The 17,422-nt window shown below is 34.5% G+C and overlaps 2 protein-coding genes across 4 annotated transcripts; both read left to right on the top strand.

Moving 5' to 3' along the window:
• The first annotated feature begins 31 nt into the window (after positions 1–31).
• Positions 32–6,359, top strand: LOC140881735 (putative white-brown complex homolog protein 30). Of its 3 annotated transcripts, none has more exons than XR_012150031.1 (14): positions 32–586; positions 668–744; positions 892–1,164; positions 1,335–1,398; positions 1,499–1,645; positions 1,730–1,764; positions 2,249–2,322; positions 2,579–3,477; positions 4,266–4,562; positions 4,660–5,109; positions 5,310–5,458; positions 5,551–5,663; positions 5,776–5,840; positions 5,942–6,073. XR_012150031.1 is itself a non-coding variant. In XM_073287279.1 (14 exons), exons 1-14 carry the CDS (start codon positions 321–323, stop codon positions 6,324–6,326), a joined length of 3,312 nt encoding a protein of 1,103 aa, XP_073143380.1. In that variant the 5' UTR covers positions 32–320; the 3' UTR covers positions 6,327–6,359. The 3 variants fall into 3 exon arrangements, 2 of the variants coding, with proteins under 2 accessions (XP_073143380.1, XP_073143381.1); XM_073287279.1 differs by adding an exon at positions 6,170–6,359 and having other exon boundaries at positions 5,551–5,840; positions 5,942–6,075; XM_073287280.1 differs by lacking the exon at positions 668–744 and adding an exon at positions 6,170–6,359 and having other exon boundaries at positions 487–586; positions 5,551–5,840; positions 5,942–6,075.
• Positions 6,360–11,607: 5,248 nt separating this feature from the next.
• On the top strand, positions 11,608–16,535 carry LOC140882183 (uncharacterized). The gene is made up of 8 exons (XM_073288003.1): positions 11,608–11,773; positions 12,570–12,738; positions 13,234–13,286; positions 13,605–13,692; positions 13,813–14,570; positions 15,304–15,810; positions 15,893–15,949; positions 16,102–16,535. Exons 2-8 carry the CDS (start codon positions 12,573–12,575, stop codon positions 16,300–16,302), a joined length of 1,830 nt encoding a protein of 609 aa, XP_073144104.1. The 5' UTR covers positions 11,608–11,773; positions 12,570–12,572; the 3' UTR covers positions 16,303–16,535.
• Positions 16,536–17,422: the final 887 nt, after the last annotated feature.

Below are 17,422 nucleotides of genomic sequence, written 5' to 3'. Positions count from 1 at the left end.
TCTCTCCCCGCCAATTCTTCATCCAAAAACAATGGAGCATCTCCCCAACACTGGATACCATTCTCACATCTCGCCTCTAAACACCTTCACCAGAAAAGCTTTCGTCTTTTTGGCTCAAGAATCATCCCCCTCAAATTTTCGCCATCCGGGCCCGGTGATCAACCTCCATAGTTCTTGTTTTTTTTCCCCAAACAGATTATGTAAAAAGAGCGTTGATGGGATTAGTGATCAAGATTCTCGGGAATCTTTGAGCTAGCTTAAAGCATTTGAAGAAACACTGTTGGGAAAGGATTTGTTTTTGTGGATGATTTTCCTTATGTATGAGATTTGGAAAGCTTTTTGTTGTTAAAATGAGAGGAATGAGGATCGATTCCTCTTGTGTTCAATCACTGGTGCTGTTTGTTTTGGTTCTTATTCTGGGTTCCTCGCGGCCGGTTTGGTGTGTGGATGGGGACGACTTCTCGAATACTGGTAATCCTACAGCGATACCACTGGTTACATCTTTTATCTACAGCCAAATTTCGAATCTTACAAAGATATTCAACAAGGACATCACCAACAGCTTGGGATATTGCATTAATGATGTGTGAGTTTCATGGAGTCCTTTTTTTGTTTTGTCATATTATTCGAATTAGTTTCCTATTTATAAGAGTTGCTTCTTCCCCAGGGACACTGATATGAATGAAGCTTTCAATTTTTCCAGCAATCTGGATTTTTTGAATAATTGTGTCAAACAGACGAAAGGTATTGACATATATGATCACAAAAGGGAAAAAAAAAATCAGATTTTATTTGATTTTTTCGTATCTTAAATCTGCTTCGTTTAGAGTTTGTCTTGCTTCTGTGCTCTTTATGACCTGATTGCTTGACAGTCATTACTTAATTCGACAGATGTTACGAAAAGGATATGCACAGCAGCGGAAATGAAGTTCTATTTCACTAGTTTCATGGACACAAAATCAGCCAATGCTCAATTCTTGAAACCAAACAGAAACTGTAATCTGACTTCTTGGGTACCTGGTTGTGAGCCTGGTTGGGCTTGTGGAGTTGCTTCAAACGTTACGGTTGACCTGAAAAACTCGAAGGACATCCCTGATCGGACTCGTGATAGCCAACCTTGTTGTGAAGGTTTCTTCTGCCCTCGAGGCCTCACTTGCATGATCCGTAAGTGCATTAAACCATTCTGTTGGCCATAAGCTATACATTTTTTTTGCTGCTAGTGAGTAATTGGGAGTATTTAAAGGTTCAACCTTCGAAGCATAAATGCACGCTTGTTTGTTAATGAAGAATTGAAAGATCTAACTCATATCTTCTGCTTTGCAACACTACTGTAGCTTGTCCTTTAGGCTCCTTTTGCCCGCGTTCAAAGCTTAATCAAACCACTGGCATATGCGATCCGTAAGTCTTGTTTTCCTGCTGGACATCAATTTCTGTATGACGTAGAATCGTTGTCGTTTATATGATATGTTGATATGCATGTTGGTAAAGAAAATTTCAGGTATGCTTATCAATTGCCTCCTGGTAAGACGAATCACTCGTGCGGTGGAGCAGATAGATGGGCCAGTGTATCCAGTAGTGAGGAGTTATTTTGTTCTGCTGGCTCTTATTGCCCAACAACCACCAAAAAGATTACCTGCACCAAGGGGTGTGTATGATTGGTTACCACACTTTTATTTGGAGTTTCTTTTGCCTGTTCATATACTAATGATCAATGTTTATCCACATCCAGACATTACTGCAGGCAGGGCTCAACAGAACAAAGAGGTATTCTACGGAAACGTATTAAACTTACACAGAAGCATACTAATCCATTACTTTTCAGCTATTTGAAATAAGGTTTCTGTAGGGTCGAGAAACTCTCGTCAACACTCCAAAATATACTTTTGAAATGTATACTTAAATTATCTGAAAATTGTACATGTGATGCAGCTTTATGCGCGTTCATTATCTATGAAAATTGTTCATCAGATTTAAGATTTTATTAATTGCTGCTTCCTGGAGCACCTATTGCATCTGATGATTGTATAAATGATATTGTCCTTACAATTTTTATGAAGAGGGAATAAATGCCAATAGCCGAAAGTGGTTATATGTGAATGAGGTTTGCATTTTGATATAATTAGATGACAGTGGTTATATGTGAATGAGGTTTGCATTTTGATATAATTAAGCGGCTTTGAATTAGATGCGTATAGTCATTCATGACGTATACCGTGATTGCTAATTTTCTCATGCTTGACACTTGCAGCTTGCTTCAAATTGAGTACTTGCAATCCAAATTCAGACAAGCAAAACATGCATGCTTATGGATTCATGCTCATTGTAAGTTCTTGCTAACGTGTAATTGTGTCTTGTGCTACAAAGGCATGAAGTTCTTTCATACACACACACCCCTTGTCATCTTGTTGGCATGCAATGCCATCCACGCCTTCTTGCCAGAAAATTTTCTTTTGGCTGATTAGAAATTAGAAGTAATTGAAAATGGGGAAAAAGTGGATCATGAATTCCCTGAAAAGCATAGAGATCATAACACTAGAAGACAACTAATTGTCATAATCTGATTTTATTTGTTGTGCAGGGAGCTTTAACCTTGATACTTATAGTTTTTTATAATTGCTCTGATCAAGTCCTCACAACTCGATATGCAAGATTGGCCAAGTCCAGAGAACGAGCAGCGAGAAGTGCCCGAGAGACCGCACAAGCAAGAGAGAGGTGGAAGGTTGCAAAAGAAATTACCAAGAAGGGAGCTACAGGTTTGCAGAAACAACTGTCGCGTACTTTTTCACGCAAAACTCAAGGGGATCAATCGAAGAATGCGAATCAATCAAGCGCAAATGATACACAACTTCCACCGAAATTTCCAAGTAGTGCACCTTCCTCTGGTGCTCCAAAAGCAAAGAAGGATTCAAGCAGCCTCACCAAAATGCTTCAATCTCTTGAAAATGATCCAGATGGTCAAGGGGGCTTTCATATGGAGATAGGAGACAAGAATATCAAAAAGCAAGCTCCCAAGGCAAAAAATTTACATACTAAGAGTCAAATATTTAAGTATGCATACGGTCAACTCGAGAAAGAAAAAGCTATGGAGCAGAAAAATCAGAACATGACCTTTTCAGGAGTAATCTCAATGGCCACTGATACAGACATCAAGACTAGGCCTACAATTGAGGTTGCCTTCAAGGATCTTACTATAACTCTGAATCACAAATTCAAGCATCTGATGAGGAGTGTGACAGGGAAAATACTGCCTGGCCGAATATCGGCTGTCATGGGTCCATCAGGAGCGGGGAAAACAACATTTCTTTCTGCTGTGACAGGAAAGATAAAGGGATGCACCATATCTGGTTCAGTTCTCATAAATGGAAAGCCTGATCCTATTCAGTGCTACAAGAAGATCATAGGTTTTGTTCCCCAGGATGATATTGTACATGGAAACTTGTCAGTAGAAGAGAACCTCCGCTTCAGTGCTCGATGCAGGTATCTTAACTTGTTATTCATCGTGTTCCTGTAGCAACTATAGTCATCCCATTCCATGATAAGAACCACATGAGAAATATATACTGAATTAGTTAATTGGTAACTTATAAGGTATAGATAGGAAATCTCTAATATATTTCATATGGTTTACTTAAAAATTGTGTCCTTGGCTTCAGCAAAGAGTAAATTTAAAATTATATCCACTTGGGCATATGACAATGCTAGATATAATAAAAAGTTACTCAAGGAACATATAGTTGGCCAAGAGTGTTTGGAGCAATCCTTTTTATTTCATTTCACTTGTTTTCTTACCCAAAAAATACCCTGTAATTATACATGAAAAGAGCCTAACTTAAAAGTGCAGTTCATATCAACAATCTCTGCCCAACTTGTTGAAGGAGTTGTAGAAGGGATAATTCATAATTGGGGTTTGGTGTTTGCCAGCACCTTCCCTTGTTTTCATGCTCTCATAATGTCAAATTATAGGAGACAATGTTGGATAGATGCGATAATCTATTGTGGCATGTCATTTCATCAGTTTTGCAAAGTTACAAATTATATTTCTTTAATTATGATGTATGCCCATTTCAAGACTAAATTTTGCAATTTCTTTTCCTATCAACTTGAAAATTTCTACTTTGGAATGCTAAGTTGACTTGCGAAAACAAGTTTCTGTGTCATGGTGGTGAAGAAAACTTCAACTTTCTTTTCATTTAATGCACCTTGTTTTCGCATGTCTCATGTCTTTATTTGTTATCTGCTGTATGTTTTTCTCCTACTCTACAAAGGCTTTCTGAAGACATGCCAAAGCCCGATAAGGTTCTTGTTGTTGAAAGAGTTATTGAGTCCCTTGGACTACAGGCAGTCAGAGATTCACTTGTTGGGACAGTGGAGAAGCGAGGTATCTCTGGAGGCCAGAGGAAACGAGTAAATGTTGGGCTCGAATTGGTCTTGGAACCTTCATTGCTAATCTTGGATGAGCCTACATCAGGATTAGACAGTTCATCTTCCAACTTACTTCTTAGAGCTCTTCGACGTGAGGCTCTTGAAGGAGTAAACATTTGCATGGTTGTTCACCAGCCAAGGTGGGTCCTAAAAATGATCACCTACTTTTATACATCTATGTCCCTTTTTCTCTACAAAACCAGTATTTAAGAGTTTGTGTGTTCTGGTATTTTTCAGCTATTCTTTGTACAAGATGTTTGATGATTTGATCCTTTTGGCGAAAGGTGGCCTCACTGTGTACCATGGACCAGTGAAGAAAGTTGAAGAATACTTCTCTAGCTTTGGAATTAACGTACCGGATCGGGTCAATCCACCAGATCACTACATCGACATTCTCGAAGGTTTAGTGAAACCAAGTTCAGGGGTGAGTGTTGAACAGCTACCGGTTCGATGGATGCTTCACAATGGATATCCAGTGCCTCCAGACATGCTTCAGTACTGTGATCAAATTGGAAATTCGTCTGCCGGTGCAGGTAATAGCTCTAGTGATACTCCAGAACCTGCTTTCACTAAAGGTTCATGGCAGGACAATCAAGAACATCAACAACTCCTCTTTTTCCAAAGCCATGATTTATCCAATAGAATTACACCTGGCGTGATGCGGCAGTATAGATACTATGTTGGAAGGTACATAACCTGAGTCTTTTTCGGCGTCATCCATGGGGTTTCAGACTCTTACTTTGTATTATTTTTTTCCATATTGTGATGGAGACTTAAGGGTCTTCAAATTTTGCGAGTATGATGATCGTTTTCATGGGTTACATTATTTTCACCCTTATGCTGTTTCAGTGATTATGTCTCCATTTATATGCTGTAATCTTTTTCAGAAACAGCAAGCAACGACTACGAGAAGCCAAGCTACAAGCAGCAGATTATATGATCCTTTTGCTAGCTGGAGCATGCTTAGGAACGCTGTCTAAAGTGAAGGGAGACACATTTGGTTATCATGGTTACATGTATACTATCATTGCTGTCTGTAAGTAACTTTTTTTACCAGCACCTTGTTGTGCATCCATTTTCACTTAATTTTTAGTGCTCTTACATGAAAATATCATATGGTATTCGCAGCACTCCTTTGCAAGATTTCGGCTTTACGATCATTTTCATTGGACAAACTACACTACCGGAGAGAAAGCGAAAGTGGCATGAGCAGTCTAGCATATTTCCTCTCCAAGGACACAGTAGATCACTTCAACACCCTTATCAAGCCTCTGGTTTTTCTTTCTATGTTCTTTTTTTTCAACAATCCAAGATCAACATTCGTGGATAATTACGTGGTTTTGCTCTGCCTAGTGTACTGTGTGACAGGCATAGCCTACATATTCGCCATCTTCCTTCAACCAGGTCCAGCACAACTGGTACGCCATCAGAGATAGCGTAGACATATCAACCACAAACTCGTTCTTCGCTAAGTGTTTTCGTGTAAATATGATTAAGCCTCCTTTTTCTTGTGATACAGTGGTGTGTGCTGCTTCCTGTTGTTTTCACCCTCATCTCGAATCAAGGAAAGGACGATAAATTTGGAAAGTTATTAGGACCGTATTGTTATCCGTCGTGGGCTTTGGAAGCGTTTCTCATAGCCAATGCTCAAAGGTCAGAAACTTTACATGTTAGTAACTGGATTCTTGAGTGTTTTTACAGTTCCCAAGCTCTGAATTTGCACTATGTTTGCCTTGTGTTTTCTCAGATACTCTGGAGTATGGTTGATAACACGATGCGACGCGTTGAATGAACTGGGATATAGTGTTCACCATTGGAGTTATTGTCTTGTTTTATTGGTAGTAAGTGGTATATTATGTAGGTTTGTAGCTTTCTTCTGTTTGCTCAAGTTCGGAAAGAAATGAATCTTGACATCATATTGTATTGTAAAAGGAATGAAAGCGCTTTTAGCAGTTTTGTAGCATAGTCGCTATTTATTCTCTGTATTCCCATCATTAGAAAATCGTGTTCAACCATCCCACTGCCACACTCCAGTCACTTATTAGCCATGTTATTCACAAGGTTCTAAAACGAGCGAAGCGTAACGGTCAAGCTTCACAAGTTTATGCGAGTTTAAAATAAACTTAAGCGTGAAAAAATGTTTTTCATTTTTTATATAATTTTAGTTATATTAAATTAATTAATAGAATAATTAACATATAAACTTAAAGATTTTAAGAATAAATACATTGATTTTTAAGTTATAAAAACGTAAGTCTCAAAATAACAAATTATCTGGAATAAAATGTTTGTGTTAGGTAGGGTTTTATCTCTTAAGAAAGGAAATGTACGAAACAAATTTAATTTTGAAGCGTTAAAGGTTTTTTTTTTAAAAAAAAAACTTATATTATTAAATATTTATCATTTAAAATAAAATTTAAAAGTTAAAAATATTTAAAAATAAAACTTAAAATTAAATATTCTTATTTTAAAAAATTATTTATGTCACGTTTTTTCGTGTTTTTTTGCGCTTAATATGGTCAACCAAAGGGTTGACTATTTTTTTTCACGCTTTTGCCCAAAGCAAAGATTTTGGCTCACGCTTCACGCTTAATCGCGCTTAAATGACAATTTTTTGCGCTTTTTAGAACACTGATTATTCACCATCGAAAATGTAATTATTATCCTTCAATATATATATATCATAAAATACATATGAGGATATAAATGTAAAAGTTAAATATTGGCTAGGACATAAAAGTAATATATTATATTAATTATCTATACTCTATACCAATTATAAAAGTGTGAACCAAAGTCAAAGTTTTTTATTGTGTATTTTCAACTTTGTCCTTGGTTAATACACACTTAATAAATTCTATGAGGATACTTTTGTAAAATCAATTATTATGATAAGGTCAAAATTAAAAATGTGTGCATATTAGATAAGGTTCCAGTTTCCAAAAAGATTGAAATAGCAAAATACTTTAGTTTTTATTTTCTTGTAGATAAAGTGAACACATTTTTTTCCACAAAAAATTTAATAAAATTAAATACTTGTCCAGTTTCTTAAAATATTGAAACACCAAAATACTATCTATACCAATTATAAAAGTGTGAACCAAGATCAAAGTTTTTCAGTGTGTATTTTCAACTTTGTCTTTGGTTAGTACACACTTAATAAATTCTATGAGGATACTTTTGTAAAATCAATTATTATGATAAGGTCAAAATTGACAATGTGTGCATATTAGATAAGGTTTCAGTTTCCAAAAAGATTGAAATACTAAAATATTTTAGTTTTTATTTTTTTTAGATAAATTGAACATATTTTTTCCACAAAATTTTTTATTAAATTAAATACTTATCCAGTTTCCTAAAAGATTGAAACACCAAAATACTTTATCTTTTATTTGTTTGTAGATGGAATGACATATTTTTATAACAAATTTTTTTTGTATTTTAATTTGCGTAAGGACCTATTGAACTAAATAATTATATCATGAGTTCATAAATATAACAAAATATCATATTTTTAAACGTTATTAATATATATATATATAAATTAAATCACACATCGATGTTGAAATAAATCAATTCATATGGAGTCAAGTTTTAATCCAAAATAATAAATAAAAAACAAACCAACACAAATATCATATAAGTAAAAGTTGAAATTTAAAAAATTAACTATTTTCCTCCTCAAAAAATCTAAAACTATACCAATTATTTTATGAGATGATGTTACAATTAACGAAAAAGTATTTTTACAAGAGTTGGAGATGAATATCTTCAATTATTTTTAGCAAAACTATAAGATTGATATTATTTAAATATTATTAAAGTCTGTAAATATATCTATGTTAATCAATCTACTACGGGTTAGTTAATAAATCAAAAAACGAAGTCTAGAAAAATTATGGATGACACGTCTCATATTAAATTAAAGATCCTGTAAAAATTACGTTATGCAAATTTTCAATCAGATGAATAAAAAAAAAATATGCAACAAAACGGTTGAGATAAAATATAGAATGTTAACATTTATAATTAAAGACATTAAAACTTCAATCAAAAATTTCAGCAATGAGAGCATTGTAAGCTAAAAGAGATCAGTAGATTTCGAAAAACGAGAAATCAAAAAAAAAAGAAGATGTCCAACAAATACATTGATCGTTAACAATATTGACATACAAGTATGGAAAACGATAACATATCAGAATGCAGGGACGGATCTTTTCAAGGGCTGTGGTGGGCTGTAGCCCAGCCCAAAATTTTTTTTTTACTACTAGCCTAGTCCAGCCAAGCCCAGTCCACCCTTTCAAGTCCAGCCCAAACCTTAATTATCACTTTTCAATTTGTAGTTGGTGGTCTTTTCTCAATTGAGATTTTTATATTTTCTCATAGGTTGTATTCTGGACATTGAACAACACTCAACAGCTCACCCTTTTTAGCAACCCACCTCCACCTTCTTTTAAAAAAAATTTGTATTTCCTGTACTTTTTTAATGTTATTTTTTCTTTGTTTTGTTTTTACTTTGAATTATGTATCCATGTTTCTCTCATTTTCTTATTTTTTGCTTAGGAATTTTTTAAATTTGGAATTTTTGAAATTTCTCGTTCTTTCCTAATTTGTTTTTGAAAATATTTCTTATTTTTTTATTTTCTTAGTATTTGTTTATTATTTATTTTTCTTTAACCACTATTATTCTATAAAACCGAAAAATTGAATTTTTTGTGATTCAATTTAAAATTTTTAGGACTTCAAAATTTGTGATCCAACCCAAAAATTGTTTATTCGACCCAAAAAAAAAATTATCCAACTTTAAATCAACAATATAACAATATGACACCCTTTAATCTCAAAAAACAAAAACAAAAACAATATGACACTCCTTGCACAAATCCAAGTCTAGTGTTCTTTTCATTTTTCTTTATCATTCAATTTTCATTCTATTTGTTTTAAACAAAATTATAATTACTTATGTTTATATTGATTAATATTTAATTGATTAATATGTAAATCTAGGGAAAATGGGAAAACAAAACATCTGTGTCTTGTTTTGTTATATTCGTTTTCTATTTACTTTAGAAACGAAATTTATAGATATTTATTGTATTTTATATTTGATGTCTTTGAAGTTGGAGTGTAATGTGTAAACTCAAACTTTAGTGGTATATAAAATCTCGTAGTACAACTGTGTAACACTCAATTTTATGATTCAAAATCTCGTAGTCACAAATACGTTGATCTGTATAATATAATTAAATATATATATCGATAGTTCGTTATATTTTTTGTTAATTATATGTAATTTATTTATTAAGTTCAAGCCCACCCCAACTCGGGATCCTGGATCCGTCCCTGCCAGAATGCAAATGAGAATGATGAAATTATTGTTATTCTTTGCAAGTAAATATTTTTAGCATAAAAAAGAGACTGTCTGATTAAATAATAACGATAGAAAAATGCAAATGACTGATGAAGATAATATCACAAGAATTGTTATTAAAGATGATGATAATAATGATTCTTTCATGGAGAATAAAAAACACATGATACAAAAATCGTTAAAGAGAGAAAAATCTCAAATATAAAATAAAAAAATATTTGACGTAATAATTTACATTAAGGTTTAGAATGCATTATCTATACCAATTTTTTTCTCATAAATCAATTGTGATCAACATATAACATAAAAAATTACAAAATCATATTTAATATAATTTGATTAACATATCTAACTTATTAACAAATAAAGAATAAATTATACATACATGAGATAAAAAATAAAACGAATTCATGGTACGAAGCATGTCATAATTTTTCAAGATTAATAAAAAATAGAAAACTCGATCGAGTTTTAATAATTACATAAGTTTTAATATCAATATTGTGTTAATGTAAAACTACAATAAATGTAATACTTATATTTATAAGCTTATATGAATTATTGATAATGTCTTATTCTAAACTGTTAATATGAATGTAAAATAATCATGACCGTAAATAATACAAACGTTGAAATTGCAAGTGTTACATTGTTCAAAAATGTTGCAAATATTTTTATTAATTGCAATGTCGAATATTATATTGATTACATCACTAAGACATGTAATATGTTTTTTTTTCAAAAAGTATATATTATTACCATGAAAATCATTTATTAACTGCGTGTTAACATTTTCTCATCTCAATTAATTTATTTAACAACGTTTATTGACAACAAAAGATGTTCCCACGTGTATCGCACGTGACTTTTACTAGTATATATATATATATATATATATATATATATATATATATATATATATATATATATATATATATATATATATATCATTGATTATGCATATATACACACACATGATACACACCCTGTTGGATTGTTACTAATTTTATATTATTTCTTGATAGTTAATAATTAATAAATAGTAAAATGTGGATATCTTTTAAGTTTTAGATTATATCCCGATCTCATCTCAACGGTTTAATTCAGTAGTTTAGTGTTAAGAATTGGCGTTCATTGCATGTGAGGACCAAATTACTTCATTTTTTTTCAATCAAATTGAATGGTCACTAATTTCATATCTCTATGCATCTTTAAGCCCTGCTTTAATGGTTCAATTTTTTGGTGAAATTAGAGATTATGATGTTGGTCATTCTAACTTGGGGTAAAAAAATATAGAGTTGTATGGTCCTTATGTGTGTGCCGCCAACCATCAACTCTTGATATTGAATCAATGGTTGAGATGAAATCGAGAAACGATTTAAAATTTGAGAGATATAATTAGCACATGTAAAATTTGAAGAACAAATTTAGTCCGCATGTGCGCTTGTCAAATAAGCATTTTTTTGTCTATTGATTATCGGTTAGATTTATGATTTAAAAAAGACTGAAATTGGAAAAAAAAAAAGTTATAATATTGCATCTAATATTGCATCTAATATTGCAAATCAATCTATTATCTATTATAGCATGATCAAGATTGGAAAATCTTCTAGTTAAGGAAAAGAAACGTAATATTCTGAAATTAAGAATAAGGACAAATTATTATATAAAGACATAACTGAGACAAATGTGTTTAATTTGATACAAATCAAATCCTTTAGTAAATCGTTGACTTCAGTGGAATTGACTAAGATTAAGACATGAGTCAGGAGTCGCTGTCACACACAATAACTGCTCATCGGACGCCACACATATGTTCCATTACGACTTTGTAAAATACCCTTTCGAATCCGAAGGATAAATATTGCCACATGGGGCAATATCCCTGCTATCATCAGCTCCGTAAGCTTCTCTCACTCCGCACACGATCGTCGCGCTGAGAATTCAAAGAGAGAGCTCAGGGACTTGAAGCGTTCATCAGTTATTGTGGCCTCTAAAATTCCTAGTCAATGTTCGATTTTGCTGTTAATGTTTGGGTGTTACGAATAGTTTCCATTTCTTTTTTCTTGTGTTATTCGTTTTGATATTTTTGTTTGTTAATTAATTGTGCGTGTTTGATGCCATTTCTTTTTGGGTTTTCGTTTTTTTTCTCCTTCTTGGATCGAGGAGTGATAATAATCATGTTACAGTGTGTGTGTGTAGATAAAAGTGAAATCTTGATGCGAAGGATCGATGACGGTGATATTGGAGCGAATATGGGAGAACAACTGATTCAGAGAGAAAAGGAAATATGTGCAGCATTTTTTGGGTTTATTATGGTTCATTATTGCATTCAAATGGAAATGGGACTGTTTTCTTTTACTTTTCCTTCTCTTTACGTTGAATGCGGCATTGTTAATTGTTGCATGTTATAACGTTTTAGATACTTCAAAGAATAAAGTGTGTCAATGCACTTGTCGGACATATCATTGAGGTGGGGTGCATTACCATTTGTTTTTGAGCCTATCAACTTATTTTGCCTACTCGAGGTTTACTAGCATATGTGCCAAGTAGCGTTTTTGGTAAAGTAATTGCTGAACTTTTGGAAATCTGGAAGCCCCGAAGGTTTCTTATCACAAGTCTGCTGAGTTATTCTTGTTTCTGAAGGCACACTCGTTCCAGAGTTTCCTGTTGCATGTGATGTGATTGGAATTTATATGTAGTTTTTCTTATGCTTTAAATATAATATTTTGTTTTATTGGGATGAAACTAAAATTTGTGTCATAATATTTGTCAGGCTATGGAGAATATATCTCCGACTCTAGGAGTTGAAGATGGAATAACTGAAGTTGAGTGCCTTCTTTTAGAACCCCAAGGTGGGCATGTTTCAATGGATAGTGTCTTGCGATTCGATGAGAAGATTCCGCACAATACCATGTGCATGAAAGATGTTTCCCCCGGTTTTGGTATATATCATATCTTCAGCGTGTTAGCTTCTCTGACTAATAAAATACACGCACGGTGAGGTGAGGGAAAAATAGCTGCCAATAAGAATTCATCAGGGAACTGTTCCTGATCCTTGGTGATGCTTAATTAGCAGCCCTCAGGGTTACGTCCACCTTGTAATCCTTAATGTGTAGTTAGATATTCAGCATATGGGAACCTATTATCATGAAAGAGATGGTAGTCTTGTCTCACTGGTCCTTTGTTTTAAGTTTTTTCTTTGAGTAGATTCAGTGCCTGTCTCTATTTTTATTAGTCTGCATGAAATAATATGCCCAGATTCAGCTTGTTTCAAAAGAAAACACTGCTATTTACTGAATGCCACCGACGAGTGGGCTATCCGCTCTTATTTTATTGATTATAGCAAGTGAATCTGATCTGATCCATGCATGGCTGTCTATCAAGGGTGGTGCTATTATCTTACCTGGAATTTCTCATAATTTTGTTGATGTTTGCAGCTCAATCGAATGCTGCAATTACTAGCGAAGTGGCAAATATTCTCCGTGGAGAAGTACGTCATAATTGGTTGTTTATCCTTGTTTTATGGTTGGGTGAGATCCTTTGAAATTGGTGATTCATTATGTTTAGGATGTCCATAAACATTGAATCATTTTTCTTACGTGTCAAAAATACCAAAAATTAATCTTTTTTGTTCTTTGAGAGTGAAATGTAACCCTTAATTTAATGTGTCAATGCGACGCTGCTAACCTATCCACTTGGCAGCAGGTGGTATTTGTTATGATGAAAACTAGGAAAGAAACTGATTTTCCATTTATGTATCTCTGCTTTCTATGATGCCGTTTTTATCTCTGTGATGTTTCACATGTAGGTTCTTGATGGGATGCATACTGGAACTGAGGTTTGCTATCTTCAGCTTCAAAATGATTTCTGTACCATGGGGGAAGACTATTTTTTAGGTTGGAATATATTACTAGATTTTGAGTTTTTTCCTGGTTACTAAATCAAGACAGCATCTGGCTTACAGTGTATCCCCCACCCCTAAAAAAATGGCAAAAAAAATTATGTATTGAGGTCAGGTGTTGAATTTGCTGAAAGTATAACATATTTGGATCAAGGTTCGAGTGAAAGCTTGCATGCTTCAGTTTCCGACAGTTCGCTTTTAACATCTAGTGCTGACGCCGACATGCCTTGGAAATCAGATTGTCTGAGAATTATGGAAGTTCCTGAATACCAGAACGACCAACTAAATTTGAGCAGCTCTGAAGTTGGTGAAATTCAAAGTTGTCACGATGCCGAATCATTTGTTGAGAACTCTTTAAAATCGCCTAAATCTAGTTATGTGCAAAATATTGGCAAGTTTCAGGATGTTTGGTCAAGCTGTTCTTACCAAGACGTCTTTCCTGACTTGAATGACGGAAGCCTTTCTCCATCAGGTAATTTTTTCTGCAGCTCAAAGATTCTGGAAAATGACAAATGTGGAGTGATGAGTAAAGGTATTGAGAATTACCAAATTCATGAGGAGGATTCATCAGCAATGACAGCAGGTCATGTGAGCCAAACTGATGCTCTTCCTGCACTAAAGAGAGCACGAAAGGTCACTCAGAGGTACATTGATGAATTAGCTATTACTTTGTCAAGACATCCTACAAGAAAACGGAATTTTTCTTCTTTAGCTGGCATGCCTAAGTCTCAAGGAGTAAATAATCACAAAACGTGCCATGTGAAGTCTAGAATGATTAGATTACCTGCTGAGGAGTCTTCCGTCAGAGCTATTCAAGTGCCCTTTTGTTCATTAGTGCAGAAAGAATCTCAAAAGAAACATGCATTTGATGTGGTAAGTTTTAAAGCAAAATGTTTACTGCTTCCTTCTTGTATTCCTTTGGTTTCGTCTTTCTTCTGTCAAACATGCATTCCCTGAGGCGCAACTCATTCCAGTGGACATGAATGCCTCTATTCTGTTGAATTACTTTTCTGTGTACTTTATTCAAATTGATCTGATATTATCAGTTTATGTGAAAATAAGCTAATATCATGCAACCAGATCAAGTAAAAACAAAATAGGGGCTAAATTGTTACCTCATGGATAAATTTAAAAAAACAATCTTTTTTGGGTTAAGAAGCGTCACTTTGATGAAGGAAAAACTGAATTACTTTGTGAAAAGGAAAAACTGAATGAATAGTACTGGTTTTAGGTTCTCCATTTCTTCCACTATTCTTCCTCCACGGCAAAAACATGAATGAACTTTACCATTATATGCTAGCTCCACAAGGTTTCTGTTGTTTTATTATGTTCAGTATCTGCTGTTACATCCTATTTATGATTTAAATACTTCACTATGACAGGGGGAAAATGATGATATTTTCCTTCAATTTTCCAGTGTAAATAAAAACTAAAATTGGGAATTATTGTTAGTGGGAAAGGGAAATGGTCATCTTTCCAATTTTCCCATGGTTGAAACTTCCAAATTTTTTATCTGGTGATGAGATTGTTATTTCAATCGCATGGATGACAATTCATCCTGCAAACACCAAACTCGGTGTCTTGAGATTAGTGCTCTTGCGAATAGATTCCCAAACAAGGTGCAACGGGTAAGTCAAAAGAACACTGTACCACACTAGAGAAGAAAAAGAAACGGAACAGCATTACTACAACTGTTCGCCAAAAGAAAGGGGAGAATTTCACCATGGCAGCAGTTCAGAGGGAAAAGGACTGTGTTACTGAAGCTCATCCAGCTGAAACCAACTACCATAATTCTGAAGCTTGCCTAAAGACAAGGGATGGCTATGCTATCCACAAAATCAATCCAAAGGAAAGGGACGTCCATGTTGCAGTGACTCTACAGAAAAGGGATGTCTGTCTCAGAGCTGCTCGTTGTAAGAAAAAGGACGATTATTATTACTCCACAGAGAGCCCTGAAGAAGTTATTCATCGAAGGAAACATCACAGACTTTGGACAATCTCAGAGGTCAGGAAGTTAATCGATGGTATCTCTCAGTATGGAGTAGGAAGATGGAGTCGTATAAAGAAGCTTTTCTTTCCGACATCTGTTCATCGTACTTCTGTTGATATCAAGGTAAGCTATTCCCTTCTCTTCAGCTGGTCTTGCAACGTTCTGTTTCTTTCTCATTGGTCATTGCACTCTTTATTTTTCACAGGACAAATGGCGAAATCTTTTGAAAGCAAGTGGCATTCAGGAACAAAACAAAAGACAGGTAAGTCATTTACATTTTTCACTTTTCGTTCTCTGATAAAATTGCCTTGCCCTACACTAATTCTAAAACTCACTGAATTATTTGATTACCTCATCATGGACAGCTATGTATGATTTAGGTTGACATTTCTTTTTCATGCCAAATCGATACAGGGAGAGAAGAGACGCAATATGGCCTGGCGTCCTCTGCCAAAGCCCATCCTGCGGCGTGTTTGTGAATTGGCAATCATGTATCCATATCCCAAAGGCCAGAAACCCAAGATTGCTCATTTTCATCGCATATCTTCAGGTGGAAGCACTGATATAACACTGAGAGACTACATAAGAATCGCAAGGAGCGTTAATGGGAATTGATACTTGTCTTGGAAGATGACCAGATAACTGTATAGTGTGCAAGAATTAAGGTTGGTTTCTGGTCACAGTCCTTTGAGATGATATATGATTAATCTGTATGTTTCTAATGCTCAGAAATATGCAGATATCATATTTCAAATATTATCGTACAAGCGCTAGTTCCAAAAGAAAAACAGAGAGAACCATCACCACTGTAATATATCACACTACATAAATGACCCTCGTCCAAATCATCTCATGTCTTCTATCGCAGTCGTGTTTGGACTGCTTTATTCTACGCATACAGGTGATTGTCACATATTATTTATAAATCTACGCTAAAATACATGTGATATCGCCATCGGTACATACAAAACATGAGACAGAACTCGATTGGAACTATATGATATGAATTGCCTTTGCATGTGCTCAGCCACCACCGTTGCCATTATCACCTCCACTTGAACCACCACCTTTCTGATTAAAGTACTCTCTAGGTATGTTGTGATGATTTTCATCTACATGCGCGGCAACTGTTTCTGTGGCAACGACGTTGGTTCCCCCAGTAACTAGAGCTCTCCGGGGAGCCACCAAGCAAATGCTTGCCACCAAAGGAATTAAGAGAAATGCCACCACTTTCATTGTCTGTTTTCCTGAATGCTGCAGATATAAAAACCACTGTGTTATATGTTGCTGAACATATTCATAACATGAGAGTAACATCTTCCTATGGACTAATGCAATTCGCATGAACTGTTAGATATATAGCATAGCGACGCATGAATATGAAAGAACGTCGTTAACAGGTATGAACGGGTCGAAGAACATGAACCCGAACCCGTTTTGGGTTCGAAGGAGGTTGGAAGACCCCTCTGTCCAATTATGAAAACTTGAATTGGATGCCTAATTTAATGGAATGTTTAAATCATCTTCTTGAGAGGAGTTTAATCTCCATTCTATGGCCTGCATTCTTTGCTAGTAAACTCACCTGGATTAAACAGAGGAAATATGGGATTAATGTTAATTTCACTTTCATTTATTTATAGTGGCAGGTTTTCTACTGTTTGTTTGGTCGTGTTAAAATTTTATTAATCATATGGGGTATCACCATTCACCAATAATGAGACAATTCTGAGTGGGT

Source organism: Henckelia pumila, chromosome 2 (genome assembly GCF_033568475.1).
Source record: "Henckelia pumila isolate YLH828 chromosome 2, ASM3356847v2, whole genome shotgun sequence".
Taxonomy (NCBI): Eukaryota; Viridiplantae; Streptophyta; class Magnoliopsida; order Lamiales; family Gesneriaceae; genus Henckelia; species Henckelia pumila.
Note: the sequence above shows the minus strand (reverse complement) of the source record. Positions and strands in the feature narration are given on the sequence as shown.